General features: G+C 40.6%; 1 protein-coding gene across 1 annotated transcript in view; it reads left to right on the plus strand.

Annotated features, from left to right (window-relative positions):
- The window catches only part of LOC137321174 (trans-2,3-enoyl-CoA reductase-like), a 131087-nt gene that overhangs the window by 38474 nt on the left and 71983 nt on the right, over positions 1-20630 (plus strand). Inside the window, exon 3 of the mRNA XM_067983438.1 lies at positions 1045-1089. Coding sequence (XP_067839539.1) covers positions 1045-1089 — 45 coding nt within the window. The remainder of the gene's footprint in view (positions 1-1044; positions 1090-20630) is intronic.

Consider the following 20630-nt stretch of genomic DNA (forward strand, 5'->3'; position numbering starts at 1 on the left):
GCTCCCACTTTCCCCAGTACTGGTGCCAATACCCCATGAATTGAAACTCCTGCTTCCCACACCACTCTTTCAGCCACGCATTTAACCATCTAATCTGTTTGTCCCTATGCCAATTTGCATGTGGCTCAGATAGTAATCCTGAGATTATTACCTTTGAGGTTCTGCTTTTAATTTGGACCCTAGTTCCTCAAAATCCCTCAGCAGAACCTCATTCCTAGTTCTACCTATGTCATTGGTTCCTACGTGGACCACGACAACTGGATCCTTCCCCTTCAGCTTCAAGTTCTTCTCCAGCCGCAAGGAGATGTCCTTAACCCTGGCACCAGGCAGGTAACAAAGCCTTCGGGACTCCCGGTCACGGCTGCAGAGAACGGTACCTATCCTCCTGATTATACTATCTCCTAACACTACCACGTTTCTTTTCGCTCACCCCACTTGAATGACCACCTGTACCACGGTGGCGTGGTCAATTTGCCCATCCTCCCTGCAGCCTTTGTCTCATCCACACAGGTGGATCCTTACTAGAAAGTGAGAATACTTCAATATCACGTGAGGTCAACATCAAGCTCAGTTTAATAATGTCCTCCCCTCTTTCCTTACGGAACAATAGCCTGCTAACACTCACTGTCTATGCCAACACATGAAGAATGGCCATTTGAGTGAGGTACTCGAGGGTTGTCTAGGCCCATGGAACTGTAGGCACTGTCTTCAGGAGAGGAGAAGAGAAAATGGAGGAAAAAATATCCAGTCCATTGCTAATTATGCTTTACGCCATTATCTGGCACTGTGGGATATTTAATTGTAGACAAATATTTTAGACAAGAAAAATCAGTCTAGACTTTTCTGATCAGTAATTTTCAAACTATATTAAATGATGTTGAACAATTTATTAGGGACATTGGTGTTTTGTTTTTTTAGCAGGTATGGACTGAATACTCCCATCTACAAACACTGTTGCTGTCATTGCACTGAAATCAGTCAAGTGATTTATTTAGCGGTAGGAAATATTAAATGTTGTTTTAGTCACCTTTGTGTTTCTTATAGGTCCCCAGTGGTATCCTTCACGAGTCGGCCTTCAGCTGGAATGCAGTAAGTTTTATTGAACAGCTTAATATATAAAGTGATTCATCACAATTTAAAGTAGAAATGTAATGACAGACACTTATGTCATAAAAATAATGCCAACTAGACACTAAATTACTAGAATAGCTATTTAAGTTTGAATAGTTGGTATGATTGGCAGAAGGTCATTTCAGATACTAAACCTTGCTTTTAAATGGTCCAAATTGAGATCCATATATAGGAACATAGGAACAGGGGTAAGCCATGCAGCCCCTCGAGCCTATTCCCCCATTCAATTCGATCATGGCTGATCTGTATCTCAACTCCATTTACCTGCCTTTGATCCATATTCCTTGATACCCTTACTTAACAAAGGTCTATCGATCTCAGTCTTAAAAATTTCAATTGACCCAGCATCCACAGCCTTTTGCGGGGGTGGGGTGCAGGAAGAGAGTTCCAAATTTCCACTACCCTTTATGTGAAAAGTGCTTCCTGATTTCACTCCTAAATATCATAGCTCTAATTTTAAGATTATGCCCCGTTGTTCTGGATCCCCCCGACCAGAATAAACTGTATCTATGTATCGACCTTATCAAATCGCTTTATCATTTTAAATGATCATCCCTCAACTTTCTTAACTCAAGGGAATATAAACCAAGTTGATGCAACCTGTCCTCATAATTTAACCTTTCAAGCCCTTGTATAATTCTGGTAAATCTATAAATCTGCGCTGTACTCCATCCAACCCAATATATCCTTCCAGACGTTCAGTGCCCAAAACTGAATGAAGCACTCCAGATGGGGTCTGACCAAGCATCACTTCGTTACTTTTGTTTCTTTCAACTCATTTGACATAACGGCTGAAATTCCAATAGCCTTTTTCATTTCTTTTTGTACCTGCACACTATCTTTTAGTGATTTGTGTACATGACACCTAAATCACTTTTCTCCTCCACAGCTTCATCTCTCTTCATTAAGGAAATATTCCGATTTGTCTTTCTCAGATCTGAAGTGGATGGCCTCACACTTCCCCACATTGAGCTCCATCTACCATAGTGTTGCCCACTCACTTAGTTTGTCTATGTCCACCTACACAACTTGTGTGCCTGGAATTGAAGACATCAGAATCACCAGCCTCTCTAACTATAAAAGAAAAACAGCTAATCCTGGTTCACTGGCACTTGGAAATGTATAGTGAGTTCTATAATTTGTAAAAAGAAATCAAATTGAACCATCTGAAAAAAAAATCTTACAGTAAACTTGTTTTCAGAAGTAAGTACTTTGTAAAATTATTTCACTTATTGATCTATTTTTACCCTGAAAACATTTGGGGAGAGGGGAACTATGAGCTCTAATTTTCCTTTTCTATGCTTGCGCCATCTGATACTCACCAGTCTTTGGAGAATAATAAGAATGGGCAATAGTTCTGTTAACCTTTAGCAGGCACAAGGATGCTGCACATTTCCTGATCAGCTGGATTTGAAAATTGGAAGAAACACTATACTGTTGGACAGAATATTAATCGAGAAATAAGAGGAGCTTGTAACAAAGATAATGCAATAATCGTGAGGGACTTTAATCTTCATACAGACTAGGTAAATCAAACTGGCTAAAGTAGTTTGGAGGATGAGTTCATGGAATGCATTCGAGACAGTTTCCTAGAACGATACGTTGTGGAACCAACCAGGAAACAGGTTATTTTGGATCTTGTCTTGTATAATGAGACAGGTTAATTAGCAGTCTCATAGTAAAGGATCCTCTGGGGCAGAGTGATCATAATATGATAGAATTTCACATTGAGTTCGAGTGTGATGTACTTAAGTCCAAAACTAGAGTCTTAAACTTAAACAAAGCCAATGCAGAGATAGTGGATGCATTGGTTTTGATCTTCCAAAATTCCCTAGATTCTAGAATGGTCCCAGTGGATTGGAAGGTAGCAAATGTAACACCACTATTCAAGAAAGGAGGGAGAGAGAAAACAGGGAACTACAGGCCAGTTAGCCTGACATCAGTTGTCAGGAAAATATTGGAATGTATTATTAATGAAGTGGTAATGGGGCAATTAGAAAATCATAATATAATTAGGCAGAGTCAACACAGTTTTGTGAAAGGGAAATCATGTTTGACAAACCTACTGGAGTTTTTTGAGGATGTAACAAGCAGGGTAGATGAAGGGGAACCATTGGATGTAATATATTTGGATTTTCAAAAGGCATTTGGTAAGGTGCCACACAAAAGGTTGTTGCACAAGTTAAGGGCTTGTGGGGTTGGGGGTAATATATTAACATGGATAGAGGATTGGTTAAAGGACAGAAAACAGAGACTAGGTATAATCGAGTCATTTTCAGTTTGGCAGGCTGTAACTAATAGAGTGCCGCAAGGACCAGTGCTTGTGCTTCAGCTATTCACAATCTATATTAATGACTTAGATGAAGGGACCGAATGCAAGGTATCCAAATTTGCTGATGATACAAAGCTAGGTAGGAAAGTAAGCTGTGAGGAGGACACAAAGGGATAAATTTTAATGGGGAGCCAGGAAGAAAGGGGGGGGGGGAGAATTCCTGATGGGAAACTCAGAAGTATGGGTTTCTCGGATGTCCTTACAATTTTGGCGTAAGGTCGTGTTTCAAACTTTTCTGTAGGTCTCCCGCTCGACAGCCAGCCAGATTGTCAGCCTGGTGGTCAGTCAGATGGGAGAGCTGCCAGGGAGTAGATGCCTGCAGGTAAGTCTTAGATGGGGGTGGGAGGGTCTGTCATCGGTGGGCGGCGTCAGTCATCGTGTGGGGTTGGTCATCGGGGGGGGGGGTGGTCAATGGTGGGGACGGGGGTCACCGGGGGGTCATTGAGGGGGTCAGTCATCGGGGGCTCAGTCATGGGGGGGTCAGACTTGGGGGGGTTCATAGCTGGTGGGGGTGGGTTGGAGATCTTGGGGGGGCCGCAGATCGTGGGGCATGTCAGACATGGGGCGGTCTGAGATCGTGGGGGAATCGGAGATCATGGGGGGGCGGAGACTGTTGGGGGTCAGCATCGGATATGCGGGGGGGTGGGTGGGGGGGTGTTAGCTGATCGCATGTGTGCGATTGCGGCAGATAAGCTTGTTGAGCCTGGAGGAAACACTCCTGCTCGTCCTGGCCCACAAGCAGAGCAATAAAGGTACTTACTTACTGATCTGGGCCTTCTCACCTCCTCATATGTGGCGTGAAGCAGAAGGCTTGGGAACCCAGGCCCCCAGGAGTTAAAAATATAAAACCTATTAAAATGGAGGCCCGCAGCCTCCTTTAAAGATTTTACTAACCGATCCGCCTCCTGTGGGCGGATTGCTCACTCACCCCTCGACCTGCCTCTGTTAAAACCGGAAGTAGGTGAGTTACAAGCGGGTTGGGGTCGGGTTTTACATTTTTTCCGATTTTTATCTTCCCGCCCAACCCCGACCCACCTGTTCATGATAACTAGTGGGGTGCCGCAAGGATCGGTGCTTGGGCCTCAGCTATTTACAATCTATATTAATGACTTAGATGAAGGGACCGAGTGTAATGTATCCAAGTTTGCTGACGATACAAAGCTAGGCGGGAAAGTAAGCTGTGGGGAGGACACAAAGAATCTGCAAAAGGATATAAACAGGTTAAGTGAGTGGATAAGAAGGTGGCAGATGGAGTATAATGTGGGGAAATGTGAAATTATTCACTTTGATAGGAAGAATAGAAAAACAGAATATTTTTTAAATGGTGTGAAACTATTAAATGTTGGTGTTCGGAGGGATTTGGGTGTCCTGGTACACGAAACACTGCAAATTAACATGCCGGTACAGCAAGAAATTAGGAAGGCAAATAGTATGTTGGCCTTTATTGCAAGAGGGATGGAGTAAGGAAGTCCTCCTGCAATTGTACCGGGCTCTGGTGAGTATTGTGTACAGTTTTGGTCTCCTTACCTAAGGAAGGATATACTTGTCTTAGAGGTGGCGCAACGAAGGTTCACTAGATTGATTCCTGGGATGAGAGGGTTGTCCTATGAGGAGATTTTGAGTAGAATGGGCCTATACTCTCTGGAGTTTAAAAGAATGAGAGGCCATCTCATTGAAACATATAAGATTCTGAAAGGGTTTGACAGGGTAAATGCAGAGAATCTGTTTCCCCTGGATGGAGAGCCTAGAACTAGGGGGCAGAGTCTCAGGATAAGGGGTCGGCCATTTAGGACTGAGATGAGGAGAAATTTCTTCACTCAGAGGGTTGTGAATCTTTAGAATTTTGTACCCCAAAAGGCTGTGGTTGCTCAGTTGTTGAGTATATTCAAGGCTGAGATCGATAGATTTTTGAACTCTAAGGGAATCAAGGGATATGGGAATCGGGCGGGAAACGGAGTTGAGGTGGAAGATCAACCATGATCTTATTGAATGGCGGAGCAGGCTCCAGGGGCCGTATGGCCTACTCCTGCTCCTATTTCTTATGTTGTTATGTTCTTAAAACTAGGTTGGTAAAGAGCAATATGACAGGGATAGAAATAAAAAGATATCCAAGCAAGACACTTATAACTTGGCTTGTTGAGCTTTTATGTGCCTGTTGAAAATGTGGAATGATGTATGTTCTTCTTGGATTTTGATTTTTTTGAGCATTTTTCTATGGAAAGGATTTGGAAATAGGTTATTTTGAAGTGTTTGCATTTAAATTCAATTGAGTCCACAAAGGGTTAAAGCCCAGCTTGCATCTGAGGCTAAAAGAAGAGTTGTGTAGTCAAACCAGAACCATTGAAATGGCATTCCCTATGCTCTGGGACAATAGGGATATTGTTACCTCATTAAGCATGCAATTTTATTTTAAATTCACAAGCTTTCGGAGGCTACCTCCTTCGTCAGTTCACCTGACGAAGGAGGTAGCCTCCGAAAGCTTGTGAATTTAAAATAAAATTGCTGGACTATAACTTGGTGTTGTAAAATTGTTTACAATTGTCAACCCCAGTCCATCACCGGCATCTCCACATCATTAAGCATGCACAGCAAGCATCCACACCTAATATTGTTGGGATGAGCCTATTCATTGAGCTCAGTCGGGGTCAGTTGCCAGAGTAGCCTGGTGCGAATGCACTCGGGGGAATGGGAGGGGAGTAGGTAGCTGGTTTAATAGAAAGGCCTGCCGCCGACCTCTGGTTAGGAGAGAAATCAAAGAAATGTCCCACACCCACATTTTATGAATGCAAGAATAATAAAAGACAGATGGGAAGTTGGGATGGTCCACTAAGAAGAAAGCAAACAAAAACTTAGGCAGTTTATTGAAAGCAAAATACTGCTGATGCTGGAAATCTGAAATAAAAATAGAAAATGCTGGAAGTACCAAGTAAGTCAGGCAGCATTTGTGGAGAAAGAAACTGAGTTAACGTTCCAGGTCGATGACCCTTTGTCAGAACTGGAAGAAGCTGAAGATTAAACAGTTTTTAAGCAAATACAGAACCAGGGAAAGAGGGGGGGGGAGGGAGGGAAGGGGAGGAAAGAACAAAAGGGAAGGTCTCTGATAGGGTGGAGGGTGGGAGTGATTAAATGACAAAAGAGATGATGGTGGTAAACGACAAGTAAAGAAACAAAAGATGGGTCTAGAGGAGCTGTAAATGGCAACATCAGAACCATTACATGCGTCTGCTGTCCAAAAAAATGGGAGCAGTGGTTATGATCTGAAGTTATTGAAATCAATGTTGAGTCCAGAAGGTTGTAAAGTGCCTAATCGAAAGATGAGGTGTGGTTCCTCGAGCTTCCGTTGAGCTTCATTAGAACAGTGTAAGAGGCCGAGGACAGAGAGATTCAGAGTGGGAGTAGGATGGGGAATTAAAATGGCGAGCGACCGGCAGGTCCGGGTGGAACGAGAATTCTGAAGACAGGAGAAAGTGTCTGCTGTGCGGTGGAAAGACCACCTGGACCCCTCTGACCTCTTACCCTCCCTCTGATGTTTTGGACCTTTTTTATGATAGACAGAACTTTCAGCCTGTCCAGGCACCAATAAAAATTCTTTACGGAAGCTCTTCTGGGAGGAAACTCGGTATTTCTGACTCCTGCCTGATTTTCCACCCCCTTCACTGTATTCCTGGCCATTTCATGCCGGCACTGCGCTAAATACTACCAGGATAATCGGGCCCATTATGTTGTTGATAGATAGACAGGCTCAGCTGACCAAGAGTTAACTTCCATTGAGAATGCTCATTAGGGCAATTAGGTTGAATAACAGATGGAATAGTTATCAAATTGTGTAATTTTGCATGTCACTTCAGTTGTGAGATAATAGGGACTCATTGATTATCTTCCACAGTAGTTTGCATCCTGATGGTAGATTGGTTTTCATTTATTATGCCTAGCAAGTACAGGAAAAACCTGATTTTCCATTGATTCTTAAACCTGGACAATAGTCAAGCAAAGAAAGTCACCCTCATGGTAGCTTTGTTAATCAAAACTAATTGTTTAATGATGTTATAATTCATTCGAGCATTCATGAAGCAAAATCAAACTATTCATATGACCTTGCTCCACATATTACACATTCAGTAATTCACAACGTTATTATTTAATTTAATGAATTTAACAATTCATACAAATACGAGGCTAATTATTAATGTATAGAATCTTAAACCAAGGGTTTTGCATCTAGGCCTGAAGGGTGATCAGTTCTTCGACACTTGAGGTTCTTTTCTTCTTACACTTGTTGGACCTTCCTGTAAGTTCTTCGATTGCAGTGAGAGATAGAGAGAGACTAGTTTTGTCGCAAAGTCTTCTTTTGATATTGTTTTGGACCAATAAAGAGTAGAATTGGGTGAAAGTGTCATTCTTTTTGTCCAATCGCTCCATTTGTTACTAGGACTAGGTCTCTTTGATGTAGTTAAGGCCATGTGCATCAATCTCAAACCATGAAATGTGAGAGGCCTCTTTATTATCTTTATTTATGGTCTTTCATGCAGAGATTGGCCCTTTCATTTCTATACCCAGACATTCTTAATGGTCTTGATATCTCCAATTCCAGTTGCTCCAATGGTTTCAAATCCATTCCTTATACCATTTGCTTTTATAATGAATGCAACACTCTGATGTTTTACGAATCCCTGTTCTATGAACAGATTACCAGATAAGGATGAGAGGTTCATGGCTTTGTTATTAACAACCTTTGATGTATGCTCTTATAGCAACATGTTTCCGTTTATATTTCAGCAATCTCCTTCTCTTATATCACCCCCTGCTGCGATCAAAAGCTTGTGTTTTAAAAGCTTAACAACCCTTTAAGCTTAATATTATCCATTTAGCTTATTTATTTAATAATCTATATCTCTATCCACACAGTACAATATTTTTGGTCCTGAAACTCATTCTCTCCAATGTTATCAGTGTCATTGAGGGAAGAAAAACAGGATTTGTGAGAACACAGTTTAAACATTAATGTGTTTGCAGTTTTTCAAATATAATGCATAAAAGGGGCACAGTTAACCCTTTCCTTCAAATGTGATTTGTTCAAGGGATTTTTAACCTCACACAAAGCAGGGAGGGGTGGGGGTGGGGGAAGCTTAGCCAGGAACTTCCACACCAGTGGTGGGGGGGAGGGGGCGTGATGGGGGTTGTTATTGAAGGTGGTAACTTTGATGGGGGGAGAGGTCAGAGGACAACCTTTGACTTTTTGTTTCTTTCTCTCTCTCTTTCTCTCTCCCCCTCTCTCACTCACTCATTCTACAGCAGTCATTTTGGAACTGTCAGTGACGCAGTCAGCTAAGGAAACAGAGAGGCTCCAGGCTGAGATATGAACATGTACGGCCTGAAAAAGAAAAGTTTATTGCCATTTAATTAAGGGACTGCTAACATTTAAATAAGATTAGTCCATATCAGGATGGAAGAGTTTACTTTGAAGTTTCATGTACAAGGAGTGATAGGAAATAGATGTTTCTCACTGAGAAACTGTATTCTATTCATTCATATATTTTATATAAAGTAAACCTATTTATTGGTTCACAAATGGCTTCACCTCCTAGAATGCTTTTCTGTCTGCCCTCCAAAACCATAGGAGAATGCATGTGGCAGCATCTGTTAGACCATAGTATCCAGTATACACAACAAGGAATTTCTCATTTGGATCTCTGAGTTACACAATCTGTTAACTAGATATTGGGCAGCAAAGGTGCACTCTAGATCAAAGAGGATGTAAGATCCACTGGAAGGAGTAAATAGTGATGTCAAACATGAGAGAATTCCTAGGTAGACTTGTGAAATTTATAACAAGGAAGTTAGAGCTCACAGAGCAGAATAGTTGAGAGGCATGAAAGCCAAAAACAATTCTGGAGTGAAAAAGGAAAGAAATCCAAAAATGTAACAATGAATGAGTATCTTTTAGTTGCTTTTTTTTATTCATTCATGGGATGTGAGCATCGCTGGCATGGCCAGCATTTATTGCCCATCCCTATTTTTGGACCATAATTTTTTCTTTACCATTGAAAGGTTTTCAATGTGTATTGTATTTCATGAACAACTATCTGCTAAAACAGCTGGATGTCGATGCCAATGTGATTTTGTTTGTGTTTTTCGATCAAACACTTTTTTTCTTATTTATTTTTTCTTAGTAAAACCTCCCTTTTTTTGCACTATCCCTTTTTCATTAATTCCGTGACAAAGAATATTACGTTACTTATCAAGCATGTCAGCGTAGCGCTGATGTGGTTTACTGAGGCACAAAGAAATTTTGTGCAGTTTATTTTGATCACAGTATTCTGAAAAGATACCTGAATGAAACTGAAAGGGAACATTCCTACAGGCAGAACTCAACCTGTTTGCAGTTGTAAATTGTAAATATTAGTTCCAATATTTGGTGGAATTTAATATCCTGAGATTATTTCATTATATCTCCTCTTATTTTTCCCTTGGTTAAGGAATCATAGAATCATACAGCATAGAAGGAGGCCATTTAGCCCAACGTCTCTATGCTGGCTCTTTGAAAGAGCTATCCAATTAGTCCCACTCCCTTGCTCTTTCCCAATAGTCCTGCAATTTTTTTCCTTTTCAAGTATATATCCAATTCACCTTTGAAAGTTACTATTGAATTTGCTTCCATCAGCCTTTCAGGCAATGCATTCTAGATCATAACAACTCGCTGCATAAAAAAACTTATCCTCATCTCCACCTGGTTCTTTTGCCAATTATCTCAAATCTGTGTCATCTGGTTACCGACCCTTCTGCCAGTAGTTTCTCCCCATTTACTCTGTCAAAACCCCTCATAATTTTGAACACCTCCATTAAATCTACCCTTAACCTTCTCTGCTCTAAGGAGAACGATCCCAGCTTCTCCAGCCTCTCCACATAACTGAAGTCCCTCATCCCTGGTACCATTCCAGTAAATCTCCTCTGCACCCTCTCCAAGGCCTTGACATCCTTCCTAAAGTTTTGTGCCCAGAATTGGTCACAACACTCCAGCTGGGGCCTAACATGTGATTTATAAAGGTTTAGCATAACTTCCTTGCTTTTGTACTCTATGCCTCTATTAATAAAGCCCGGGATTGCTTACGCTTTTTTGTCCTGCCACCATGAAACATTTGACCTTCTCAGTTCCTGCACCCCCTTTAAAATTGTACCATTTAGTTTATATTGCCTCTCCTCATTCCATCCAAAATGCATCACTTCACACTTCTCTACATTAAGACTGTAACTTTTTTTTAAAAAATTAACAAAAAGTCTCTTCCTCTGTAAGAGCTCCATCGTACATGGACTTGCCTTGTGTTCACTCCTGAGGTCAAATGGAACACCCAGCACTATCCCGTCCTGAGCAGAGTAGTAATCACACACATGCCCAACTGAAATTCATTATAATATGGTTATGGCTACTGGAAAATCTTCCCTTATTTCCATGACTGATGGCCCATTGGTGAATCATTTTAAAACAACTCAAATGAGAAGTATATTTATTCCTCAGATGTTGGCTACGTGTATTGTATATACAGAATGTGTGAAAATATACAAGGGGTTTATTTTGGCTCACATAAATTCCTGTTCCTCTGAGTTGACCAGTTCTTTACGTTTTCATCTCATGGAAAGAAAATTATAATACCAAAATAAAGCTACGGAAACTTCACAATCAGCTATTCTTAATGTAAAATTAACATTAAAATACTAAAATAATCAGCAAAATAGTACTTACTGAGGGTTAAATTGGTTAACCAATCCACGATTAACCTGCACCTGGTGCTTCTATCGCAGATAGGACGAGGCGTTCGTCCTGCCTGAACACTTACCTTAACCAAGTGTCCAAAATCAGCGTTGACATGAGGTCATTCGCACTTTCCACCAGCAGGGGGAGCCTGAATCTCTTAAAGGCAGGTATCTCTGACAGGTAGCCAACATTTCTTAAAGATAGCCGGTACCAATTATTTGCCAAAAATAAGACATGGGTCTGCACGGAGTCTAAATGGAGATCAGATGATGCATGCGTAAAACACAGATGCAGGTCCCATCCCTATGTTTACAAACTGTTGAGTTATTTTAAAATATTGAATAAAGGTTGCACACTACTAAATTCCACATCCTCCAATCTGCATGCCAGACCTCACCAATCTGCCAATCTCAGTTGGTACCAGGCCTGCGAGAGTGCATGCACCAAGGTTTTCTGTTGATGCACCAGAGGCCATGGTGCAAGAGGTGGACAGAAGGAGGGACATCTTATATCCGGTCGGGGGGGGGGGGGTGGGTGGGAGGGGGCAAGAGGCTCTCCAGACATATGCTCAAAAGGTAGTGGGAGGTATTAGGAGATGCAGTCAACGTCAGGCACACAGTACCACGAACATGGATGCAGTGCAGGAAGTAGCTTTCAATGCTTTGACAACAAGTGGTCAAGGTGAGTGAGGTCAACCGTCAAGTGGCATCTCCTACCAACTGCACCACTATCCGCATCCACTGCTCCATGCACTACACCCTCCATCCCTCTTTCCCTCAATAAACAACTCTTCCAATCAGATGCTTCCTCTCACCCTTACACATTGCCACTGTTGCAAGCCACCCACCCACAACTCACAGGTCACACACACACTAGCAACTATTCAATTATGACAGCCACATCACCCAGACACATGTCCCGCTTTCTTGCAGGAGAAGGTGGTGCATAACAGGAGGCAGCAAGTGGCAGTGGCATTTAGCCGCTCAAGCCTGATCCTCCATTTAATGAGATAATGGTTGATCTGTGACCTTACTCCATATACCCGCCTTAGCTCCATATCCCTCAATACCCTTAGTTCACAGAAATCTATCAATCTCAGATTCAAAATTCACAAGTGAGCTAGCATCAGCTGCCGTTTGCAGAAGAGCATTCCGAACTTCTCCCACCCTTTGCGTGTAGAAGCTTTTCCTAACTTCACTCCTGCACGTCCTAGCTTTAAATGTTAGGCTATGTCCCCTCGTCCAAGTATTCAAGTATAGGAGACCTCCAGAAACAGCTACAAATTCATCAACAGCCAGAAGCAATAATCAAGCAACTAAAGTGTAAATCCCGCATGGTCCCTTAAAATAGCACTGGTGAGGGGTGGAGTGGGGGTGGGTTGGGGGGGGGGGGGTCCTTCGGGTGCTCTAAGACATGTTTAGATGGTTGCAGTTAAGACAGTGCATTGATTGGAGCGTTAAGTGCCAAAATGTTGTGTATCACTTTAAATCAGCGTTACACACTGATCAAATGCATATTCTCCCTACTTTACATGCTGTCGGCGTTTGTTATTTGCGCATGTACTAAACCCTTTACCAAGATGGTGTCTAGCGCCCGTCATGCTAGAAGCATGCATGCGCATCCAAGACGCCATCTTGGACATCCGGGAGGCCGTGCAACGCTGAAACAACGGGCGTTATACAGCCCAATTTAGCACCCACTGTTTATCCCCTCCTATTCTCTATTTCCTTATTCTTTTGTTCTCCTTTTTTTTCGTTCATTTTGCTCTTTTTCTAACTATACATACTATTGTATCTATATTCACCATTATTTTCTACTTCATCTTTTTTTTCTCTCCTGCTTCCTTGTCCCACTGTAGGTGGGAGCAACATTGACAAAACTGTCACCCGATTGTCTTAAATATTGGTTCTAGTGGCTTGCTTTTCAGCCAAAGTAATTACAAAGAACTCAAGATTGCCAAGGTTACAGCACCAGATCAATCTCTCATGTATTCTTTTCATACCAAACAGAAACAGGCTGTCAACTGATGGCAGCCCCGACAAAGGAGAGTTCAGGTGAATGAATAATTTTGTCTTTAGTGTGCTATGGATTAATATTAGAAATACAGGATATCAAGAGAGCACAAGACCAGCAATTGGTGAGCTCACATCACATTACCTATTTGCTTCTTGCTCTTTGTGGATGGATCAATACTATCCCTGGGTTGGGTGTGATTACTCACTCTTGCTATGGGAGAAACATTTAGTGCTTCAGCAGTGTCTTGTGCAGTAGGTGCAAGCAGTTACAAGGGAGCATTTCACCAGAATTATTTTTTTATTTGTTCATGGGATGTGGGCGTCACTGGCGAGGCCGGCATTTATTGCCCATCCCTAACTGCCCTTGAGAAGGTGGTGGTGAGCCGCCTTCTTGAACTGCTGCAGTCTGTGTGGTGAAGGTTCTCCCACAGTGCTGTTAGGAAGGGAGTTCCAGGATTTTGACCCAGCGACGATGAAGGAATGGCGATATATTTCCAAGTCGGGATGGTGTGTAACTTGGAGGGGAATGTGCAGGTGGTGTTGTTCCCATGTACCTGCTGCTCGTCCTTCTAGGTGGTAGAGGTCGCAGGTTTGAGAGGTGCTGTCGAAGAAGCCTTGGCAAGTTGCTGCAGTGCATCCTGCACTGCAGCCACTGTGCGCCGATGATGAAGGGAGTGAATGTTTAGGGTGGTGGATGGGATGCCAATCAAGAGGGCTGCTTTGTCCAGGATGGTGTCGAGTTTCTTGAGTGTTGTTGGAGCTGCACTCATACAGAATGATACTGGGGCTTAGAGGGTTAAATTATGAGGACAAGTTGCATAAAGCTGGCTTGTCTTCCCTTGAGTATAAGGGATTGAGGGGTGATCTGATCGAGCTATTTAAAATATTAAAAGGAATTGATAGGGTAGATACAATGAAATTATTTCCTCTGGTGGGGGAGTCAAGCATAAGGGGACATAATCTTAAAATCAGAGCAGCAGGAGCAAAATCAGGAAGAATTTTTTCATCCAAAGGGTAGTAGAAATTTGGAACACTCTCCCCCAAAATGCTGTGGAAGTTAGGACAGTTGGAGCTTTCAAGGCTGAGAGTGATAATTTTTTGTTAGGTAAGAATATCAAGGGCCGTGGGGCAATCGTGAGAAAATGGAGTTGAGGTGCAGATCAGCCATGAACTAATTGAATGGTGGAGCAGGCCTGAGGGGCTGAATGGCCCACTCCTCTTCCTAATGTTTATATATTCCTAACACTTGGTGGCTTTAGCTTATCTAGGAATGCTCCTGCACCATCTGGAGTCGAGATACACATAACTGAGGTAGAGTTCTGCATGGATCTGATGAGATTCACACCTTCTCCTTCAGTAATAAGAGAGTGAAGAGACTGATCATAAGTAAAACATCCAGGGAGGTAATAGATGAGAAATGGTCAGCAGAAAAATGGAAGAGAAACATATTGTTATCAATTAGGAAAGATATTTAATAATCTGCCCACAATGTATACTTTATTTCATTTTTAACCAGGATAAATGTTTTCCCCTGAATTTTGATTTTGTTTTATTCATTTCTAGGTAAGATAGATATGACAGCACTTTTCAGAAATGTTATTAAGATTTGACAGATGTTATTAATGTTCAGAAATGAAAATGAAAATGCTTTGTTGAATAAGATTATCCAGAAATAATTCACATTTTTAAGGAAGTTTTTGAAATGTGTGAATGGTTAATCATCTCCTTTTTGTGGAAGTTATTTAATGTTATCTTCCCACTCTATACCATGATTTATAAAATAAGCATGTGATTGTTCCTGTATGATTGCCTTTGCCATCCAAACTGATAACTGAAAGCTATGCAAGAGTGATCTGGATCAATGTTTTCACATGTGGAGCTGCAGTGTTGCCAACACTTGCTGAGTCCCGTGATCTGTGAAAGTAACTTCATGCTCGTGAATCACATGGGGAATTCAAGCATATATCAATCTATGTTTAAATTTCCCATGTGCATTGTATTTTAAAAGTTTCTGCAAATTGCAGGATGAACAAGGGTTGTGATGCTGCAGCTGCCTGCCCTGTGCTTGGCATTGTCCTCTGCCAGCATGGCTGAGACCAGAATCTTGTCATAGGCAGGATTATGGGGGGCAAATTTGCTTCCTATTAACACCCTGTGGCACAACATGTTGAAGTGCCAATGCTCTGTGCAAATACACAATCTATCCAAATATGCTTTTTGTGTGAAAAATATAAAAGGAAATTGCATATTAATGTATAAAATGTGCATCCTATATACACCAAAGGAAATAGATCACTGTTCATTTCAAGAGCAAATTAATACTTAAACCAATCAAAGGTAAAGGAAAATAACTGTCTCCCTGGGCCAAATAATTTTGCAAGTTTTCAGCTCAAACATTGAAATAAACTCATATTGCATTAAGAAACTTGCTCCAATTATTAGTAATATTCTGCCTATGATACTATGTAAAGGACAAATGTATCTAGATAGCATCATAGGCAGAATATTGCTAATAATTGTTTAAATGGAGAGAGATTGCAGAACTCTGAGGTACAGAGGGATCTGGGTGTCTAATACATGAATCACAAAAAGTTAGTATGCAGGTACAGCAAGTGATTAGGAAGGCAAATGGAATGTTGTCATTTATTGCAAGAGGAATGGAATATAAAAGTAAAGATGTTTTATTACAGCTGTACATGGCATTGGTGAGACCACATCTAGAATACCGTGTGCAGTTTTGGTCTCCTTATTTAAGAAAGGATATAATTGCTTTAGAGATGGTTCAGAGAAGGTTCACTCGACTGATTCCTGGGATGAGGGGGTTATCTTATGAGGAAAGGCTGGACAAGTTGGGCCTTTATACATTGGAGTTTAGAAGAATGAGAGGTGATCTTATTGAAACATATAAGATCCTGAGGGGGCTTGAAGGGGTAGATGCTAAGGGGATGTTTCCCTTTGTGGGAGAGACTAGAACTAGGGGCTACAGTTTAAAAATAAGGGGTCTCCCATTTAAGACGGAGATGAGGAGAACTTTTTTCTCTCTGAGGGTTGTGAGTCTGTAGGACTCCCTTCCCCAGAGAGCGGTGGAGGCAGGGTCATTGAATATTTTTAAGGCTGAGTTAGATAGATTCCTGATTAACAAAGGAGTCCAAGGAGTAGGGTTGAGGTCATAATAATCAGATTAGCCATGATCTTATCAAATGGCAGAGCATGCCCGAGGGGCCGATTGGCCTACTCCTGCTCTTAATTCATATGTTCGTATTTAAAACACAATCACAGTTTGAAAAAACACTCTAATTTTGCTTATCTTATTGCAATCCCCACTCTCTCATCTCGATTTACTACGTTAAAGGCGCTATGTAAATTGAAGTTGTTGTTATTTCAGTGTACTAGCTGGCATTTTTTCACTGTAGTTTTACTGTTTTTACATACTCTAGTTTATGATACCTTTCTAACCTTGGTTTTAATTATCCTAAATTGTGTGGAGATGTGTTTTGTGGTATTAGCAAACAACTAGGGTATGACCTCTGCAAAAATTGGGGACAACGGAATTTCACATGAACATGTTAAGTGTTTGTGTACTAATATCACACAGCACAATTTCTCCCAGGCTTGGAAGATTGGTAACAGAACTAATTTAACCTTTGATGTATTTTATGCTTCAAAGTGCGGAAGAGGTGCTGCAGACAAATAGATTTCTTGATGTTCCCAAGAGCTCAACAGTGCCAAGACAAATAAGCTTGTCCACAGCACACAAAGGTTTCAAGGAGAGAGTGCTAAATTGAAACAGAACTATTGTATATGTATGTGTATATACATACATATAGGGCCGGAAATTGTACTGAGCGGCGAATGCATGTCGCCCGCCGCTCGTAAGTAACTAACTCACTCACAAACTTTTTGCAGGCTTATGGGTGCCAGCTTGCTTTAATTGTGACCTGCAAAAAGTACAATGGTCGTTCCTGGGCTTCTCTGAGCTGTTTGAGGAGGAAAGCATCTCTCTGTTCCCTCCACCGATCAGCGTGAAGCAAACCACGCTGTGAGAACCTGGAAGTGAAGCTCATTCACAAACCGCGGAGACTAAGAACCAGGAAATGTCAGATAAGATTAGTAAATGTACTATAAAATCAGATAGAGAAAGCTAAATAAAGAGAAAGTAAGATTAAAAGATTGCTATAAAAGAGACAGAAAGAAAAAGTAAAAAAAATAAAAATTTAAAATTTAAATATATATATATATATCCAAAAACTATTAAAATCTGGAATAATGAGAGTCCACATTTTTAAAAGTTAATTTTCAGTGCCAGAGAGGTTGTTTGGTAGACATTAATACTTACCACACAGTTAAAAGTTAGTTCAGACCTGATATAACTCAGCGTATCTTTTTTCTGGTGAGATTAGTTAGTTTCCAGCTGGACAGGAGAGCAACTTTGCGTTGGTCCATTGATTCTAGCCAGCGATATTTCTTTAACGCAAAGATATCAGATCAGCAGAGAATCTGGAAGAGCAAAATCCGGATTTCCGCATTTGACTGCACACACGCGCTCTCCGGAACTTACTCTTCCATTTGCCCTGAAATAATAGTGAGCCCGATTAGTCTCATTGTTATTTCTTGAGCAACTTCCAGGCCTTAGCGTTTTAGAATGGAACTTACCTCTAAAGGAATGATTTGATGTTACAGGTTGGGAGATTTCCCCCCCTCCTCCCCCAGTGAATAATGACACACTCCAAGGGACCCCCTACAAATACTGACACAACTCCTAGAGACAGACATTCAGTATCAACTTTCCGAAAGCCCAACAGTGCTGGGAACGGTTAGTACTCAGCTGGAGATCATGCTTTGGGTGAAAAATGTACTTTGGCTGTTTTCATTATCTTTTGCTGCAGAATTACACTATAAATTAAGTTGAGGTATTAATTATTACTGCATCAGCAGAAAATGACCTATTAAACCAATAAATAAGAAGTAAAACAGACTAAATTAAACACAGCAGTGATTTTGCATCAATTTTTGTGCATTAAATATGTATGCTGTTTAGATTTAATTCCTCTTGCCTCTAAAAGGAATGCTTAGCCATGAAGCTATCATGGCCATCATATATATTGCCCTACTGAGATTCATTGACAATAGCGATATCATAACCACAGAGGAGCTTTAGGATTTTTCAGGTTGTGTACACTATTTTATGAACTAGTTACAATGATTAAAGGAAAATACTACTCAACTGGATACTTTACACTAATCAACTGATTTGATGAATCACCCAGCACAAAACAAGCCTCCTGCTACATTAAGGAAATGGGGAGCTAGCAGATGAAGGTGTACGCATTTGGCAGAACATTCTAGAAGCTGAAAGTTCAAGGTTCAGGGCCATCTTGCATCATTTAAAAAAAATAATAACCAGTTTTTCAGACAAACAGATTTTTAGGGGAAAATGGTTTATTTAACAAATCTTCAAGTAATAAAGTAAACAAATTTATAATCTATGAAAAGTCTTATGTCTCAGCACACTTAATGTTTACAAAACCTCACTACTTGTTGTCAATTTTTTTCCATTGTAAATTCCTATGTCCACATTTATAATGGAAACTGCCTATGTAAACTTGTCAAACTGTAATTACACCCTCTTACCAGTGGTGGTACTATAGCCCCTCGGTTTCGCATCTTCCAGCTCCTCACTCTGTACTGTACAGATACGCCTATGCTCCAACCAACTCCATTTCCCAAATTGTTGTAAGTCTTGCTATTTAACTATAAATAATAATATGTAATCAAAGTATTATATAAAAATAAGGACAGTATGTATGACTGTCAGAAAGGTGAATGTGTGGTTGAAAGAGTGATGTGGGAAGGAGGGGTTCCATTTCATGGGACACTAGCACTAATATTGGGACAGTAATGAGCTGTACATCTGAGATGGGCTCCACCTGAACCAGAGTGGGATCAGAGTCCTAGTGGAAAGGCTAAATAGGGCGGTGCATTAGGCTTTAATCCAGCAAGATTGGGGGAGGGATCTGGCAGCAATAACAAAAGCCTAAAGGTAAAAGAAACAGGAGTTGAGTGTAAAGATCAGAACAGGGTAAGGAATAAAGATAATATAAATGGTCAAGGAACAAATACAGTTATAAAACAGATGTATAAAAGGACTGTTGAAAATAAAGTAAAAGAAACAACAATTAAAGATGAATTAAACTGCCTGTATAGCAATGTACACAACATCTAAAATAAAATGGGGGAACTGGAGGCAATAATCCATAGTGAGGAACCAGATGTAGTAGGAATAACTGAAACAAGGCTACATAAAGAACAGGACTGGCAACTAAATATTGCAGGTTATAATATAATCAGAAATGATGGGGAAGGAAGTAACGGGGGGGGGCGGGGGGAAGTGGGTGGTAGAGTAGCTAATTAGAGATAACATAATGGAAGTAGAGAAAAAGGACATAACTAACAGAAGGATAGAAACAGAATCCATATGGATTAAAACAAGAAGGGATTGATCATGCTAACAGGGGAATACTACAAACCATCTAATGGTGGAAAGGAGGTGAGGAAGAAATATGTAAGCAAATATGCGAAATGAGTAAAGGACGTAGAATAATAATCATGGGAGATTTTAACTATCCCCAAATAAACTTGTAAGAAGAGGTAGGTAAAGGGGTGCAGGGAATAGAGCTTTTACATTGTGTGCAGGACTCCTTTCTTACCCAGTATGTAAAAAGCCCAGCAAGAGAGGAAGCACTACTATTAATAGGAAATGAACCAGAACAGATAAGAGAAGTAAGTGTAGGGGAACATCTAGGCAATGGCAATCACAACATAATAAGGTTTACGATAAAGATTGATAAGTAAGTAAGACAAAGTCCAAAGTAATAAAATGGAAAAATGTTGATTTTAAGTGGATGAGACTGGAACTAGGGAAAAATTTACTGACAAACAAAGAAATAGAACAGCAATGGGAAACATTTAAAATAGTGATCAATAGAGTCCTGGAGAAATATATCCCATCAAAAAACAAGAACTAGCCAGTAATGACACACCATGGATGAATAAAGAGATAAGGGCATAATTGAAACTAAAGAAAATGGCATACACTAAGTACATAGACAACAAAGGAGAGGATGACAAAACGGAATATAAAAAGGTTAGGAAAAATGTCAAAAAAACAATTAGGAAAGCAAAGAGAAACTATGAAATTATATTATCAGGGAATATAAAAAGAAATAGTAAAGTATTATACAGACACATCAATAACAAAAGAAAAATCAGATTAAGGATACTGCCACTAAGGAATACACACAATAAAGTCACAGGTAATGAGAGCGAAATATTAAATAATTACTTTGCCTTATTCTTTACCACAGAATCTAATATGGTGGGCATGGCATTAGAAGAGGAGATC

The sequence above is a fragment of the Heptranchias perlo genome, chromosome 4 (genome assembly GCF_035084215.1).
Source record: "Heptranchias perlo isolate sHepPer1 chromosome 4, sHepPer1.hap1, whole genome shotgun sequence".
Lineage (NCBI taxonomy): Eukaryota > Metazoa > Chordata > Chondrichthyes > Hexanchiformes > Hexanchidae > Heptranchias > Heptranchias perlo.